Source organism: Candoia aspera, chromosome 3 (assembly GCF_035149785.1).
Source record: "Candoia aspera isolate rCanAsp1 chromosome 3, rCanAsp1.hap2, whole genome shotgun sequence".
NCBI lineage: Eukaryota > Metazoa > Chordata > Lepidosauria > Squamata > Boidae > Candoia > Candoia aspera.
In genome coordinates, this window is record NC_086155.1 from 108,319,993 (window position 1) to 108,336,066 (window position 16,074).

The 16,074-nt window shown below is 40.5% G+C and overlaps 1 protein-coding gene across 1 annotated transcript; it reads right to left on the reverse strand.

Moving 5' to 3' along the window:
• On the reverse strand, positions 1–15,789 carry LOC134493775 (dimethylaniline monooxygenase [N-oxide-forming] 4-like). The gene is given in 10 exon segments (XM_063298547.1): positions 1–285; positions 288–400; positions 6,114–6,179; positions 8,526–8,757; positions 9,087–9,238; positions 10,308–10,507; positions 11,419–11,561; positions 12,775–12,937; positions 13,518–13,706; positions 15,564–15,789. Coding segments are annotated over 10 exon segments (1,647 nt in total). The 5' UTR covers positions 15,696–15,789; the 3' UTR covers positions 1–28.
• Between the last annotated feature and the right edge of the window lie 285 nt (positions 15,790–16,074).

Here is a 16,074-nt window from a genome sequence, read left to right on the forward strand (position 1 = left end):
TAGTGTGTATGTGATACCTAGCTGTTTCTTAATCCAGTATAAAATGAGTACAGAAGTATATAAATATGAGTGCAGCAGCTACAAAGAATGTAGACAAGCTAAAGATTTTTTCCCAAAAGGATGGCATGGTGTGTTTTGAAGAGTTGTCTATGGCCCGAGTCTTCAGGGGCTTGAGAACACGGTCCCACTGAGTCAGAATGGCATTTCTAGCTTTCTCCCACTTATTAGGTCCACAAAGGTGATACTGGTAAGAGGTACAAGGACCAAAGAAGATCTTCAAAGCCGCTTGGGGTCCTGTAGTAAGAGCAATGGCACGTTGGGCTTAACTCCTATGCAAACCGCAATTTCATCCATGTAGCGAATAAACAATGTCTTTTCTTTCTCTGTGCTGGAAGTACCCCTAGAACAGAAAACAAATGGGAATAGTAATCAGTATTCTGTAGCCCAGTATAGATGGTGAGAAAGACAAGTGGAACTTGTGGGGCAATTGCCATACCATGCTGACTTTGGCTGCTGGGAGTTGTAGTTCAACAACATCCAAAGGGACACTTATTGTGCACCTTGATGTGATAGGTTTGAATGAGAGAAGTGCATTCTATGGAAATGGAGGCTAGGTTCATGCATCAGTCTAAACCAGAGACTTGTGAAAGTTAAATTTGTTAAATAAATGCAAAATATATAGTAGAATATATGTAGAGAGTAAGTACTGACAGGAAGCTCTGGCGTGGGCTGGTCCATGAAGTCACGAAGAGTCGGAAGTGACTAAACGAATAAACAACAACAAGAGAGTAAGTAGAAGATACTATATAGCAAAATTTAATTCAGTCTAAATTAAATAAATAAAAACTACCCTTGACCAGATCCACGCCCTTTGGGAGTGCAGCTCTGAGCATGCGACTTATAGGCCAAGTACCACACTGAGTGGAAGAAAACGTCTGTCCCTCCATTAAGCCATGGCTTAGCTTATCAGCCAGAGTTTCATTCATGAGGAGAGGAATCCTGATAGACCCTACTGAGTAATAGTTTGAGTTTTCTTTTGGGATGTTTGAACAACAGAAAGTTTCCTTCCTCTCTGAAGTTAAATGTGACCCATTCACATGTAGATGAGTTGAGTGTCCTTTAGAACAGCAAATTATCTTCGACCAAGAGCAGTGAATTGCCCAGGTCTCCTCAAGTTTTGCCTTGTCTCTGCAATCTGTTTACATCCCTCTTCTCTAGCACAGGAAAAACCCAGTAGCATATTATTTGCTTTTCTTAATATTATTCCTGATTAAAACAAAACCACCAACAAAAAATCCTGCTATTGTCATATATATCCAAACCACACATATAACATGGTTATCTGAAATCAAATGTATCTCATCAGAAGTGCCTAACTATGCAGAGAAGCCACAATTCTGGATAGTCATCACACTTGAATAACTCGGATGCTTCTAGTGTAAGTGAGGTTTTTTTATTATGCTTCATCCGCAGACTTTTACAGGGAAAAGGGTGAAGATTACAATGCCTTCTACCTGTAACTCTCCCCTGCCCCCCTTGTCCCACACAAAGCCCAAAGGAAAAGGGAGAATAGCTACTACACAGTATTGTTTTCTTAGTGGTATTAAGAGATGACTGCCTGGAAACATTTCATGAGTCAAGCTGTAGTGGACATTATTTTCTTTAGCCACATGATGGCACCATATCGATGGAAGAAAAGTAATAACCCCACCATATAATATACACATACATACATCCTTCCTCCTATGGTTTAAGGCTGAAAAATCCTGGATTTTCTTTTTTTTAATAAGAATTTTATTAAGTTTGAAACAAAGATAAAAACTACAAAAAAGAAAAAGGAATGAAAACCAAAAACATGTGAAACAGAAGAAAAAAGAATTTTAAAGATTACATAAAGAGGTGACTTCTGACTTTCAACAACAAGAATATACAGCAAATTCCATAATCAATCCCTTACTTTATATCAAACCAAGATCACATTATTTCTATAAATTATTCCATTAGCACATTATAGAAATCACTAAACATAATTGCTCCTTCCCCTTATATTAAAAGAATCTATCTATCTATCTATCTATCTATCTATCTATCTATCTATCTATCTATCTATCTATCTCTAAATCAACTTTCCCCCCAAAACATTTATTTAATTATTTCCTTCCTACCACTATTCTATATATTTCTGTCCACTATAATAGAAATCAAATTATAAAAACATTTAAATTATTTACTTTTATAATTAATAATACTATAACAACCTTAACCCTATTAAAACCTAAAACCAAGCAATGATTATTATATCTTATAAATCTTAAAAATCAAACAAACCTTAAAAAGCAATCCAGTAAATCTTAATCCAAATCATTAAAAAAGATGAAATCATACAAGCCTTGATATCAATCCAAATAAACATTCTTAATTCTCTACCCCACCTCAAAATAAACCAAAACATTTACGTATCTCCATTTTACACACGAGGCATTTTTCATACAGAAATCGAACAGCCCAACTGCCCCCCTTGGAAACTCTGACTTCTCAGTAAAAAACCTCCCACAGAACAGGGCCTCTTCTTTCCCATTACATTCCATCAAAAAACAACTGCATTTGTGATTTGCAATTCAATCTGTTCTTTTAATTCCTTCAACACTAAAATCTGATCATCTGGCACAACAAGAGCTTCAGTTTCACAGTCAGTAGAATCATCTCCATCTTCACTAGAATCAACTTCTTTCACAACCTCCTCAGCCAGATGAAACATTTTAAACATTTCTGCAATGTCCCTAATATCTTGCAAAATAGCTTGACAGGTATCATAAAAGATCTGTTTAAACTCACAGCGAAGCTCACAATGAAACTCCGAGACATTCTCCTTGAGATCCTCTATATTACAGGCAGTAGATTATGACGTCCCCTAGATACTTGACTGGCGAACATAGGAGTTAAGGAGTTAATGGAAGATCTCCGAAAGTTGTTGACACAAGAGGAAGTATGCTAACTAGCAGCTCCAGGGAAAGTGAACAGAAAACTGAAGATTTGAAACACCAGATTCAACGTGTAAGAAAATGTTAAATCCTTCAAATTCAATATAAAAATAATAACAGGGAGACAATTATTTATTCTCAATCCTCCTCAATATCCAAATGGGAAAACAAGCCAAAGCTTTAACATTTTTTAAATAATTAATCCCCAAAATAACAACAAGCACCAAGAGAGGTCGTTTCCCCTTGCTGTAGAAAGTCTCTCTTAGGGTACATAACTTTAAAAAAAATATAAATTGGGTGATTTAGAAATGGGGTGGCTCAACCCAGTGTCCCTTAAGGCTACAGTGCAGCTTGGAAATGATGACGTCCCAGCTTCCCAGCAACTCTTACCCAATTGGCGTGAATGCTATTTGCAATACTCAGGCTGCAAGTTGCCATTTCAGAGGACAAATGGGATGATTCTGAGCATTTTCTTCCGTGAAATCTCTCTGAGCTTCGAGAAAAAGCCTGCCCGAGCCAACCCCCCCCCCCCCAGTGCTGTTAGTTCTGTCCGCGTAGCTCATGGACACAGCTGTTCAGTCGGCCATGTCCCCACCGGAAGCCCCCCCCCCCCAAATCCTGGATTTTCAAACCCACTCTACATTCACTAATGCCATTAAAGGGACTGGGGCCATTTGCAGGAAATATTGACACCACACCTAACCCTTCTCTCTGGAGTAACGTTGAATCTTCCTGGGTGATTCCTTTTTATGTTTGGTATATGATTTCTATCTCACCTTTCTATCCACAGGGCATACATGGTAGCTCTGAAAATAGAATTCAGTGTCTATTTAGAGAAAAATTACTTGATGGAGAATATTAAAACAGCCAGGAAGAGTTACACACTCTTGTGTCATACCTGTTAGCTTTTTTGCCTGCATAAGTGAAACATCAATTCTTAGGCCACAGCTATATACCAATAATATCCACCAGCAGAAAAGTATGCCAACAGAAAATGCACTGTCCCAATTGTCGAGCCTTACAATGCCACAGTAACAAAGTGGTAGCTGGCTCTATCCTTACTCTTCCAATGCAGGACAAATTAAAGGAAGTGATTGGTACGTTATATTGTCCCAGCTTCCCTTCCCTACCCATTATGCACCCCCTGCAGAAAGAAAAAAAAAATACCTTCAGTTGCAGTCCTGAATGTAGGGCTGGGTGCAGATAGGCAGCTGCCTAGGATGGCTGGTTTAGCAATCTGTCAAGTTACCTAACTAACATAACACACAAGACTATATGTGTAATAAAGATTTGAATTGATTTGACACACAAGATTTGATAAGAGCTTTGGAAAACATTGGTGAGGCATTATGTGGGTAGATGTCCAGTCTCTTCATGCCCAAAGAGAATCTGGGCATATCCCAATCCTGAGTGACCACATCACTGATGAAATGAGCCAAGTTATATTGTATCAGGAGAAAGGGGAAAAGGCGACTTTTAAACTGTGTTGGAAGGGCTCAAGCAAACCCCCCCTTTCTCTTCCAAACTGCCATTTTCAAACCATGTCTCCCCCCCCCCCCCTTAGATGCCTCCCACCAAAAACACTTCCCCAAACCAGGTAAGAGGATGGAAACTTCAGGACAAAAGACCAATATTAAAAATAGAAGGGAAACAACTTAAACATAAAGGATCACAATAGAATAATAGGATGAGACATAAAGAAACCTCCTGATAACCTGATCAAATTCCCTGCAAGCTGATCAGGTCTGGAAACAAAGAGGACAAAGGCAGAGAGGCATCACCTTAGCATAAGAAAAGGAAAAGGAGCTTCCCCTCAGAATAACAATAATCTAAACCCAAGGGGCAAAAGCCACAGCCCTGCAGAGATCTTAATTGACTAAAGAGCAAGAAACCACAAAAACATAGGGGGTGTGACCACAGGAATGCCTCTGATCTCTAGTCAATTACACTCTCTCAGAATTCTTAGAGAGTGCCCCTTCCAGGAAACCAACTAAGCAAGATCCGACTAAGAAAAAACATCACCTTTTGCACCCTTTTCACTAACAATAAGACCCAGATCCCTATATAAAGGGCTGGTAGGGAAATACAAGTGTGGCCACCTCTGACAGCTGACTTCTCTGTATTTTGTGCTCTTGAACAATAAAGCAATCACCTCTGTTCAAGCAACTGCCTGCGTATCTTCATTCCTGGCTAGGAACGGACCCTGGTAAGATTTCCTTCCAACAACTGGGACAGCTAAAGATAAGTTAAAACTGCTTCAGCTAGGGACTGAGGATAAAATGAAGGCAATGCCTTCGGGATATGGCATTTAAAACTGGAGCATGTTCATGCTGTGGTTAGGGGGATGTGAGACTGAGACCTTAGGCTCAATCTTTCTTTCTAAAACAGGACAGGATAATGTCCATTGAGGACCACTTGCTAACACATGTCCAAGAAAGCACCAGGAGCTGAGCTAGAAATAGATATTGTTTTTACATTTAAAAAACAGTGTGGATCTTTGCTATACCCTTTCCACTTCACCTAGTTCCACTTTGTGATGTGTTTTGCCTTGTCTTAGGTAAAGGTAAAGGTTTCCCTTGACGTAAAGTCCAGTCGAGTCTGACTCTAGGGGGCGGTGCTCATCTCCGTTTCTAAGCCTTGGAGCCGGCGTTGTCCGTAAGGACCCGTCCGTGGTCATGTGGCCAGCATGACTGCACGGAACGCCGTTACCTTCCCGCCGAAGCGGTACCAATTAATCTACTCACATTGGCATGTTTTCGAACTGCTTGGTGTGCAGGAGCTGGGACTAGCAACGGGAGCTCACCTCGCAGCGCGGATTCGAACCGCCGATCTTTCGATCGGCAAGCTCAGCAGCTCAGCGGTTTAACCTGCAGCGCCACCGCGTCCCTTGCCTTGTCTTACTTTAGGACTATTGCGTCTTCTCTTTAAAGAGTTTCTGTCTCTTAACTCCTTCCTTCCAGGAACTTTGCATATATTCCTTTCCAGGTATCCTGCCAGAATGGTACCGTATTCCAGAATCTTGAATTAATGTTTATTTAGTCCTGATTTAACATTTTCTTTTCTAATTCACTGAAGCTGGAGAGACAAAAAGCACTGACTACAGCTTTTAGAATAATATATAACATTTCATACTTTTTAAGGAGCCTTTTCTTCTGCTTAGCAATTTCATTCATCATTCTGTTCACTGGAGGCAGCTTACTAGATCGTGAGTAAGGAAAAGAAATAAGATTGGATGAGCTGCTATCCTTTGACCACAACATCCTCAGCTGTTGCTTTGAGTTTCTGTAGGGAGAGATGGCCTGTTAGGCTCACACCCTATGGCTAGTCACACACTTAGTGTTAACAGTGATCAGAGGACTATCCAATTAATCATGCCACAGATGATTAACCAAAGTGTTCACAGCCTCTGCTGATTTTGCTGCTGAGAGCAGTTTTCCAAGCAACCTTTCCACTGGCAATTCTATCTATCTATCTATCTATCTATCTATCTATCTATCTATCTATCTATCTATCTATCTAATCAGCAACTTCTGAAGGCTTACCCATATGCCACCAATGTGGTGTGTTACAGGTTAATCAATTTCTCACTCCCATTGTTTTCAAGACCAAGCACACAGGACATGTATGTGAAAAACAATGCAGGCACAGCTCTTTTTTGTGGCCACTCCTATATGTTGCTAATTTTCCTGTTAACTAATGATGTCTAAACCAGATTAGCCACTATTCCATTTTTGGATAACATGCTAGATCATGGCTAACATAACCTAGAACAACATGGTTATAGGTTTTGGTTAATCTACTCCTTCTTCACAACTGGGTCCACAGTCTGGTTTTAGTCATCGAAGTAAGGCAAATCAAAAAATAGCTTAGCATTAGGACTTGTACAGGGACGCGGTGGCGCTGCGGGTTAAACCGCTGAGCTGTCGATCGGAAGGTCGGCGGTTCGAAACCGCGCGGCGGAGTGAGCTCCCGTTGCTCGTCCCAGCTCCTGCCAACCTAGCAGTTCGAAAACATGCAAATGTGAGTAGATCAATAGGTGCCGCTTCGGCGGGAAGGTAACGGCGTTCCGTGAGTCATGCTGGCCACATGACCCGGAATTGTCCTATGGACAACGCTGGCTCTAAAGGCTTAGAAACGGAGATGAGCACCGCCCCCTAGAGTCGGACACGACTGGACTTTACGTCAAGGGAAACCTTTACCTTTACCTAGGACTTGTATACTTCAAAAATTATTTGGAAGATGTGCTTGAAGTCTTATATGAAGACAACATCTCTCTATTTATTAAAGGAACCAAGTGTTTGGGGGGCTTCTGTATGAGAGCTGCTTCCAACTTTTTAAAAGATGTAGCTGCCTTAATTAGTAGCAGAGAAGAGCTATCCTGGTGAGACGTCTGAAGTACGTCTTCTAAAAGCATTTGTGAATTAGGTACAGCCATACTGTATGAACATAGTCAAAATTGGAATAGCTGTGTTAACTGGAGGTCTTAACTAAGAACATTTTTTTCCTGTTATCTTGCATTTATTTGTAGGAGATTAAGCAATAGCAACATTAAGCATCAATAAAACCATCTAAGCTTTCTGTATAGGTCCAATTCATGTGTTTGTAACAATAATTTGAGACATCTCCAGTCTCTCTGTCTCTCTGACTGTGACTGAAGGCTCTTCATTTGTAGCAGACCATCATTATCTTGTTTGTCTAGATCCTGCATTTTCTTGTGGATTTTACTTTATTAACTATTTTGCAAGCAGCTATATTACTTTGATTTGGGCAGCTCTGTAATTATCTACTTTCACACTGAATGTTTGCATTTTGATCCTTAACAGTAAAAAGTGGGGTTCCATGTTACCTTTTTTCCTTTTAATGTATTCATCTCCTGTGAGAGTGATTTATCTTCCAAATAGGAAAGGGCTTAATCTTCTGGTAAGTGTTCCATTTTGCAGCATAGCAAGGAGGTGAGATTATTGAATTTATCTCACCTTTTGCATTTTGACTTTTAACTGCCAGAAAGACAGCACTGAGTGATGTGAGAGTCCTATCTTTCTTGCATATTAAGGTTAAGGGATAGATCTCCCCTTCTAAGACTCTACTTGGCAGATAGGTGACAGCCCCAGAAATTACCAAGCTACTACCCCACAGCCGGATGTGGGACCAGAGGGTTTGGGCAGAGGAGGTTTGGGACATCCAGTCTTCCACCCTGTGGGACTCAGCAATCACCATATCAGTAAAATTCCACATTTAACAATTAGTGTATTCCAGGCCATTTTGAAAATGAGGGCTGGAGATGTGATAGGTATAAGCCCCAAAAATGCAGTTGAAGGATCTCCCTAATTGCTTTTTTATGGATCTCATAATAAAGAGAGCAGTTGCTTAGCTGGCATTCTGAAAACTAACATGCCATTTAATTAGGAAGTAGCACTGTAATGAGATTTCTATGAATTTTGGCTTCATAAAATGTAAAGCGCACATACAGTAGGTGCAGAAAAACATGAGAATATTTTAGTATTAAATTTAATATTAATATTAAACTGGAAAGCAACTTAAAGCCAAAACATTGCTGTTTATAGATTAGCCTTACCATTAAACAGTCTTGTAACCCAGCGAGCCTGAAGTTCCACTGCTGGTAGAATAGATCCCATTACTGATATAAAGCCTATAAAGGCAAGTGTGGGCTTCTCCAGGTGTGGAGGGAATATCTGTTGATAAAGAAATGTACTGCTTTTGCAAACACTACGAAGAGATTCTTCCAGGAAGGGAAATGAAGCAGTATAAGGTAAAGGTAAAGGTTTCCCTTGACGTAAAGTCCAGTCGTGTCCGACTCTAGGGGGCGGTGCTCATCTCCGTTTCTAAGCCTTGGAGCCGGCGTTGTCCATAGGACACTTCCGGGTCTTGTGGCCAGCATGACGACTCGGAACGCCGTTACCTTCCCGCCGAAGCGGTACCTATTGATCTACTCACATTTGCATGTTTTCGAACTGCTAGGTGAGCAGGAGCTGGGACGAGCAACAGGAGCTCACCCCGCTGCGCGGTTTCGAACCGCCGACCTTCCGATCGGCAGCTCAGCGGTTTAACCCGCAGCGCCACCGCGTCCCACAGTATAGCCTGTAGTAAAAATGACCACATCTATGTTTTCTTCTACAGTTCCATCTTCAAATATGGCAGAAGTCTCAGCAAACTTCTTTACATTTGGCTTTACAACTACTGAACCACAGAGGATGCAGCTGGGCAGTTCGTCATTTAAAACCACACATGTCAATGAGCTGTTTAAAAGAACAAAAGTAAAAAGAAGCACGGTTAGCTCAACTATCCCCATTTGCTTATTCTCATTTTCACGTACAGTACTACCCTATTTTGCTTCTGAGAGATTGCAAACTTTCCTGTTCATACTGACTCATACTGCACAGACAAACAATGTCAGCATACCTTTTTATTCCCACCACCTGCTTGTCTAGATATCAAACACTTCTGAATGTTGGCTACTTCTTCAGTTGGGTAGAGGTAGATAGCAGATAGAAGAGAGCAGAACTCTGATCCCAATCTGGCTTGCCATCAGCTGCCATAGAAATTCCATTTCTTCCCCCTTCTCTTTTGGCCTCAGATGTTTCAGCATGGCCAGGCATAGAGTGTCCTCCAAGTGAGATATTTTTATCAGCAAGAGAGGATATGAGAAGTGACCCTACTATGGTAGTTGACTGGCTGGCTGGCCAGCAGTTGGGCGAACAAGTTGCTAACAGGTCAGGCTGAATACAGTGGGTGACAGGTTTGGTACAGGGGCCTACAGGCATAATCTCTTCTTCAGTTCAGAAGTTCTCTTAAACTTTCTAAATTCATTTCTTTTAATCACCAGTATGCAAATGATGCACAGCTTTTCGATGCCTTATGTAACAGGGAGCCAGTGTTACATTTGCAAGAGCTTTAAAACTCTTACAAATGCAAAGTATTGCTTTATAAATGCAATCCCAATATTAAAAATTTTTTTTTTTTTTAACAATTTCAGTTCAGCAATCTGCTCTTCGGGGAAAACAAAAATAATTTTGTGTGTCATAAACAACAAGTGGCCTAATATGGATTTGAGAATTCTTCAGGAAGGTAGTTCACAGATCACTCTGGGAAAAGGCCCAAGGATCAGCAAATAAACCAGCTAGTGATTTTACAGTATATATTTCCCTTGAAGAAGAGCAGTTTGTTAAAAATGCACTGGGAAAAGAAAATTTGTCAAAGATCGTTGTCCTGTAGATAGCAAGTTAGTTGTTATTTACCTGCAGACCTCATCTTTTGTAAGCTCAGCATTTTGGCAAATACAATTTAATCCATAATAACAGAGATTACCTTTTAATAGGGATCAATCCGTAATTCTTATGATCAAACCATTGGTTGAATTTCTTTGCCAATAAGTCGTTCATAATGCCTGCAGGAAGAAACCTTTGAATGGAGTTCAGAAATCGAGTTTGGAAGACCATATCAGAAGGCCAGCCAGCTTTTGACATGCGACTCACCACCCATGCTCCATTTCTGGTGCTGAGAAAGACCTAAGGGGGGAAAAAACTGTAAAGAGCATTCCTAGGGACTCTCAGCTGCTGATGAGTGGGAACAGACTTAGTCTAGCAGTAAAAGGCCAAAAGGAGGTTAAATCCTTTGGTAACATAGACGGCATTACCAATACATCCAAAACAAAAATATTAAAACAATATCCCATGGAGGTACATGATATGGAAGAGCAATGTTATATCAGGTTTAGAACTAAGGGATTTGAGAAGTAATATGACCCACTAATGCATAACTTATATGAGGCTACAGAATTCGGCAAGCTAAAAACTTTTGGCAATATTTTCAAGAAAGAGTTAGAAATCAGTGTGTGTGGGGAGGGGGAATCATTCTGAAATAGTCAGGGAACTCTTTGATTGCATCATTATGGCTTAGAACTGGAACATTCAGACGATGGGTGTATTCTTTCAACCACTAGGTCCTTTGATAGGATTTTGCAGCCCGGGAATAGTTTGCTGAACAAACTATCGTTTTTAGTATGCCCTTAGACATACTTGGAGGAGAAAAAAAGAACAGCTTAAGTAGCACCATAAGAACAGATAAAATGAAGGCTTTCAGAAGATGCATGGTACTTAGGCCAACTTTGTTGCAATAGCTATGCCAGTCATGATCAGTAACTCAGAAAGAAATACTGTAGTTATAAACGTTGTAATGTTTATCTGTCATGTACTTGGCTTATGAATCCTCATGAAAGAGCAACAGGTAGGCCATGGCTTTGCACTAGAGATATGGCAAAAACATGCTTCACTGCTTCTGACTCTGCTCTTTTAAACTTGATCTTGGATGATGATGATGATGTTGATGATGATGATGATGATGATTCCAAGATGATTAGTACTTATTTCCTACTGAAGAGACAAATGAGCACAGCGATCATTGGTTCAGCAAATGATACCTTGGCAGCTGTGCGGCTCACTTCCACAGCAACATCCCCTCCAGTGTTTCCAGCACCAACTACCAGAACCTTTTTACCCTCCAACCCTTTTTCATCTCTGTATTCCCAGCTATGCATGTAATGGCCTTTAAAGTTTTCCAATCCTGTAAAATGACAGAGAGAGAGAGAGAGAAGACAATGTCACATTTCAAGAGATATTTCTCCCCTGGCAATAAAACATTCCTTTTCATTATTACCAGCTGCTCAATACAGCACCAAGGGTTTCTTTATTAAACTTCATAGAGTTTGTTCGTCTACATCAGAGGCTATCTGCCAAGAGAGTTAAGGGAAATACCACAGCAAGAGGCTTCTACATGGCCCCATTTTTTAACTGAAAGCGAATTACATTGTATGTAAGACGGCTGTCCAGCACACTGGATTTAATCCCCCAAAGGGGCTTCAGAGCATGTGTGAATGCAAAAGTAGCACCTCTCTGCAGCACCTTAAAATGTCCTTTCCTGTATCCACCCCTCTTAATATTCTATTTAAGAGTTTTTCAGGAGCACCTGGCTGGATCTACTGGCAACATTATGCTGGACTAAATAGCTCTGGTCCAATGAAACTCAGACATCAGATCTACTCCACTGTAAATGGGGACTGATTTCCTTCTGTTTTCTTTCCATGTAAGAGGGCATCCTGTGAGACAGATTTCTTGTTTTACTGCCTGTAATGCCATTTAAATTCTACTGCCCGAGGCAGTGATTGTAATGATCCATCTCTCATCTATGAAAAAATTAAAATCCAAAAAGGATATGACAGGAATTGTATAATTCCTGCAGAAAGGACATTCCAAAGAATTGAAGTGGCAACCAAGAAGGCTTGACCCTGAGTCAATGCCAGATGACCCCCCTTTAGGTAAACCTCATCACTGCTCTCAGCAACTGTGGAAGTTCTTATAGAAAGAAACATTCTCTTAAGAAACCTGGATCTAAGTTGTATAGGACTTATACCCAACACTTTGCATTTTGCCTGGAAATGAACAAGCAGCCAGTGCAATACTTCGAGCGCCAATGTGATGTGGTCACTTTGCATATTCCCCCCACCAGGTTAGCTCTTGAATTCTGTATCAACTGAAGTTTCATGTTACCTTCCTCAAGCCTAGAGGCCCCCACCTTGTGACCAGTCTACTAGTCTTAAGGTCATTTTTGTCCCCCAAGAAGAATGCACTTGGCTTTCTCACACCTGATCAAATTGTGGACTATTTGTTTTCTTTTGAATTAACCTGGCATTACAAAACAGCAAGACCAGGTTTTTTGAGGGGCTAGAACCACAATCACATTAGCTTATGCGTATTTAGCAAATTTGTTCGCAACTTACCAGGAAAAGAATCTAGGGGTAGATTAACTTCTGCATAATGGCCACTGCAAATCATAACTGCATCGAAGATGGCTGGTGCCTGTTGCCCATTAGTCTCAGTATAAACTACCCATTGTCCAGTAGTTATGAAATCTGGATGTTTTCTGATGCTGTATACCATAGTCTTGTAAAACCCCCAAAACAAAACAAAGTAACTCTGCATCATTATAGAGTGATGACATTCCCAGTTTTGTTGTTACTTTGTGTTCCGTTGAGATTTGTGAGATTAGTAGATAAGAGAGTGGAGATTCTCAAAAGCATGAAAGCTAACTGGAGCACTCAGAAGAAATCCTTGGTTCAGTAATAAATCTCTCTGCTTTCCGTGTCTAGCAGACACTGTGTGTCCCTTTTCCTATCTAAAGCCAGTCTAAAGGTTAAACTCCAGGTTTTTACAAGTTCTGGCATAACCCACTCAAAGGTTGTTGCACATATGATCAGAAACACTGTATTTCTGTGTCCTGTAGAGGGTTAGAGGGCAGACTGCAAGGATGGTATATATTTTTCATGCCCTGCTTATGAGCTTCCCAGAGGCAGCTGCCTGGCGAATGCCAATAATGGGATGTTAGAGCAGATGAAATCTCTTTGGTCTAATCTTGTGGAGTTCTAGTATTTTTAACATATCACAGTGGTTGAAATGTCACTTGACAGCTCCAGCCCTTTCCTATTCTGACTGTTGCAGAAATATCTGTTAATTTCCCCCTTACCTTAAACTGGATGCAGTCCAGAAGGTGGAAATGTTTAGCATAATCCTTGAGGTACTCCAGAAAAATGGAGTGGTGCAGATAGTTAGGACAACTTTCTGGAAATGGGAAGTCCCTGAAGCAGGTCATTTCCTTGGATGTATTGGTCACCACAGATCTGTAAACATTGGTCCTTCCCTTTTCAGGAATTTCCTGTACAATGGTAGTACATATGAAGTATAGTAAAATATTCATAAGCCTTTAAAATCATTTTGAAAGTGTTTTGCATTGCAGCCTACTCTTTTCATGTAATCTGGTTTTAGCTGTGGGATAAATCTGGTTTTATCCAGCTCTGCTGAGCATTGGTATATTGCTACTTTTATATGTGGTTGGTGACCTTGAATTTTCATATTACACCAGAAGAAGGAAACAGATCATCTATACAGCATCTTTCAACAAAATGGATACCCACTCAACTTTATCAAAAAGTGCCTGACCATTCAACCCACTACAACACAACGAACAGAAGCCATAAAAAGGATAACAGTACCATACATCAAAAACATCTCAGAAACTACCAAAATACTATTACAACCACATTCTGCAAGCAGAGAAAGCCTGTTTTCTCTGTGATTCACCAAAGAGGAAAGGTTATAAATGTTGGAATTATGAGGGGTCAACTCAGCATTGTCTCATAAGCATAAGGGGGTCTTTCTAGTAAACACAGCTCTGCTGTGTTTGTGGGATGTCGCATGGGTCACCTGATTTCCTCTTCCTCCTCCTTCTTGGGCTTGGGGATTAACAGTCTCCATTACCCTTCTGGCAGACGTGCAAGCAGGAGGTGCTGCAGGAATGCAGCCCTCTCCCTACCATCTCCCTTACATGCAGACTTTCTATTCCACATAGAAAGTGTCTACAAAGAACTGGTGATGATTAAATGCTTTCTACTATGAATCTACCTGTATCCAGATCTACTGAATAAAAGTGAGCTATCTCTATTTTTCTTCATCTAACTACAGTGTGAAGACTGAATTTATTTCTGAACATAATTAAGCTTAATGTGCAAGTTCTCTTTTGGTTCATGCTTTTACTCTGCAAGATTGCTGTTAGCTACTTGGAGTTCTTTTATTAACCTTTAAAAACTCCATCAATAAAGGTGTTTTTAGATATCTAAGCTATGTTAGTAGAATGTGATGGTACTATAGGAAGTTTTAATATCTCCTAACTATGCACATTCATCTGAGAGTATATATCATACATGTACAACTCCATATGTGCATGGCACTTGTTCTAAGAGAGAACAGCACTTGGCAGCAGGGCAGCATTCTCAGGGAGTTGTTTATAACACTTCCAACAGCTTCATCTTTTACTTATCTTCCTTTTTTTCACTCTGCCTGCCTTGGTGCCACCCTTGGCCCCTTCTGACATCTGTGCCAGTAGTCAGGTGTTGCTTCCCACATATACCCTTCCTTCACAATTACGTTACTTGGGACAGACACTCCCAGCAACAACAGCTTATGGTTGCTCAGAGCAAGATTATCTCTTGCTTCGTTTTTGGTCTATAGAATCTCCCTATTAATTCATGGGAATTATTTAAAAACATACTTTAATAATTGTACCATCTTCCCTGGGGGGCAAAGCAGTGATTTTAGTTTAATGACCCCACCTTTCTGTTTGATGGAACAGGCAAAACAGAGTCCCCCCAACACACAGAAAAAACCCCCAAACCCCAGAACAACTTTGGATCCAAGTGAAGTTCTTCTCTGTTGATGCTTGTAGAATTACTATGAGAGCCAGTTTGGGCTAGTGGGTGAGGCAACGGGCTAGAAACCAGGAGACTGTGAGTTCTAGTTCCACCTTAGGCATGAAAGCAAGCTGGGTGACTTAAATCACTCTCTCTCAGCCCTAGGAAGGAGGCAATGGCAAACCGAATTCTTGCCACGAAAACTGCAGGGACTGGTCAAGGCAGTTGCCAAGGATCAGGCTTGACTGAACAGCAAAAAAAAAAAAAGAATTACTACATTTTGATGTTTTTCTTCAGAGTTTTAAATTTGAATTAATGCTACTTACTGTGAATTGCCAAAGTCCCCCGATGACATCATTCTTCTCAAAGCAGGTAGGCTCCAGTCCTTCCTCCAGGCAGCATTTGAGAGAGACCAGCCCACTCACCCCTGCCCCAATAATTGCCACTGTTCGCCCCATAGCTTGGTGTCAGGGTAGAGACTTTTCTGAAGAGGCAGCTTATGCTGGCATTAATTCACATGCTACTAGCTGCTGGACACAAAGTACGAAGGTTGTAATGCTGTAGCAATATTTTTATTATTTCCGTGATGTCACCAAGAAGTTGCATAAGCAGCAAGTACTTCTCTGTTCCTTAAAACATATATTTGCCAGTAATATCTGTTAGCTTGGTAAATTCAGACACTGCTTATACTATACATTGGAGTGCAAAAATGTTTTTAGATTTTTTATCCCACCTTTAATAATAATAATAATAATAATAATAATAATAATAATAATAATAATATAGCTTACAGTGGTGAACATGCCTAATACTGCTTCCTCCTCCTCTTTTCCCCAC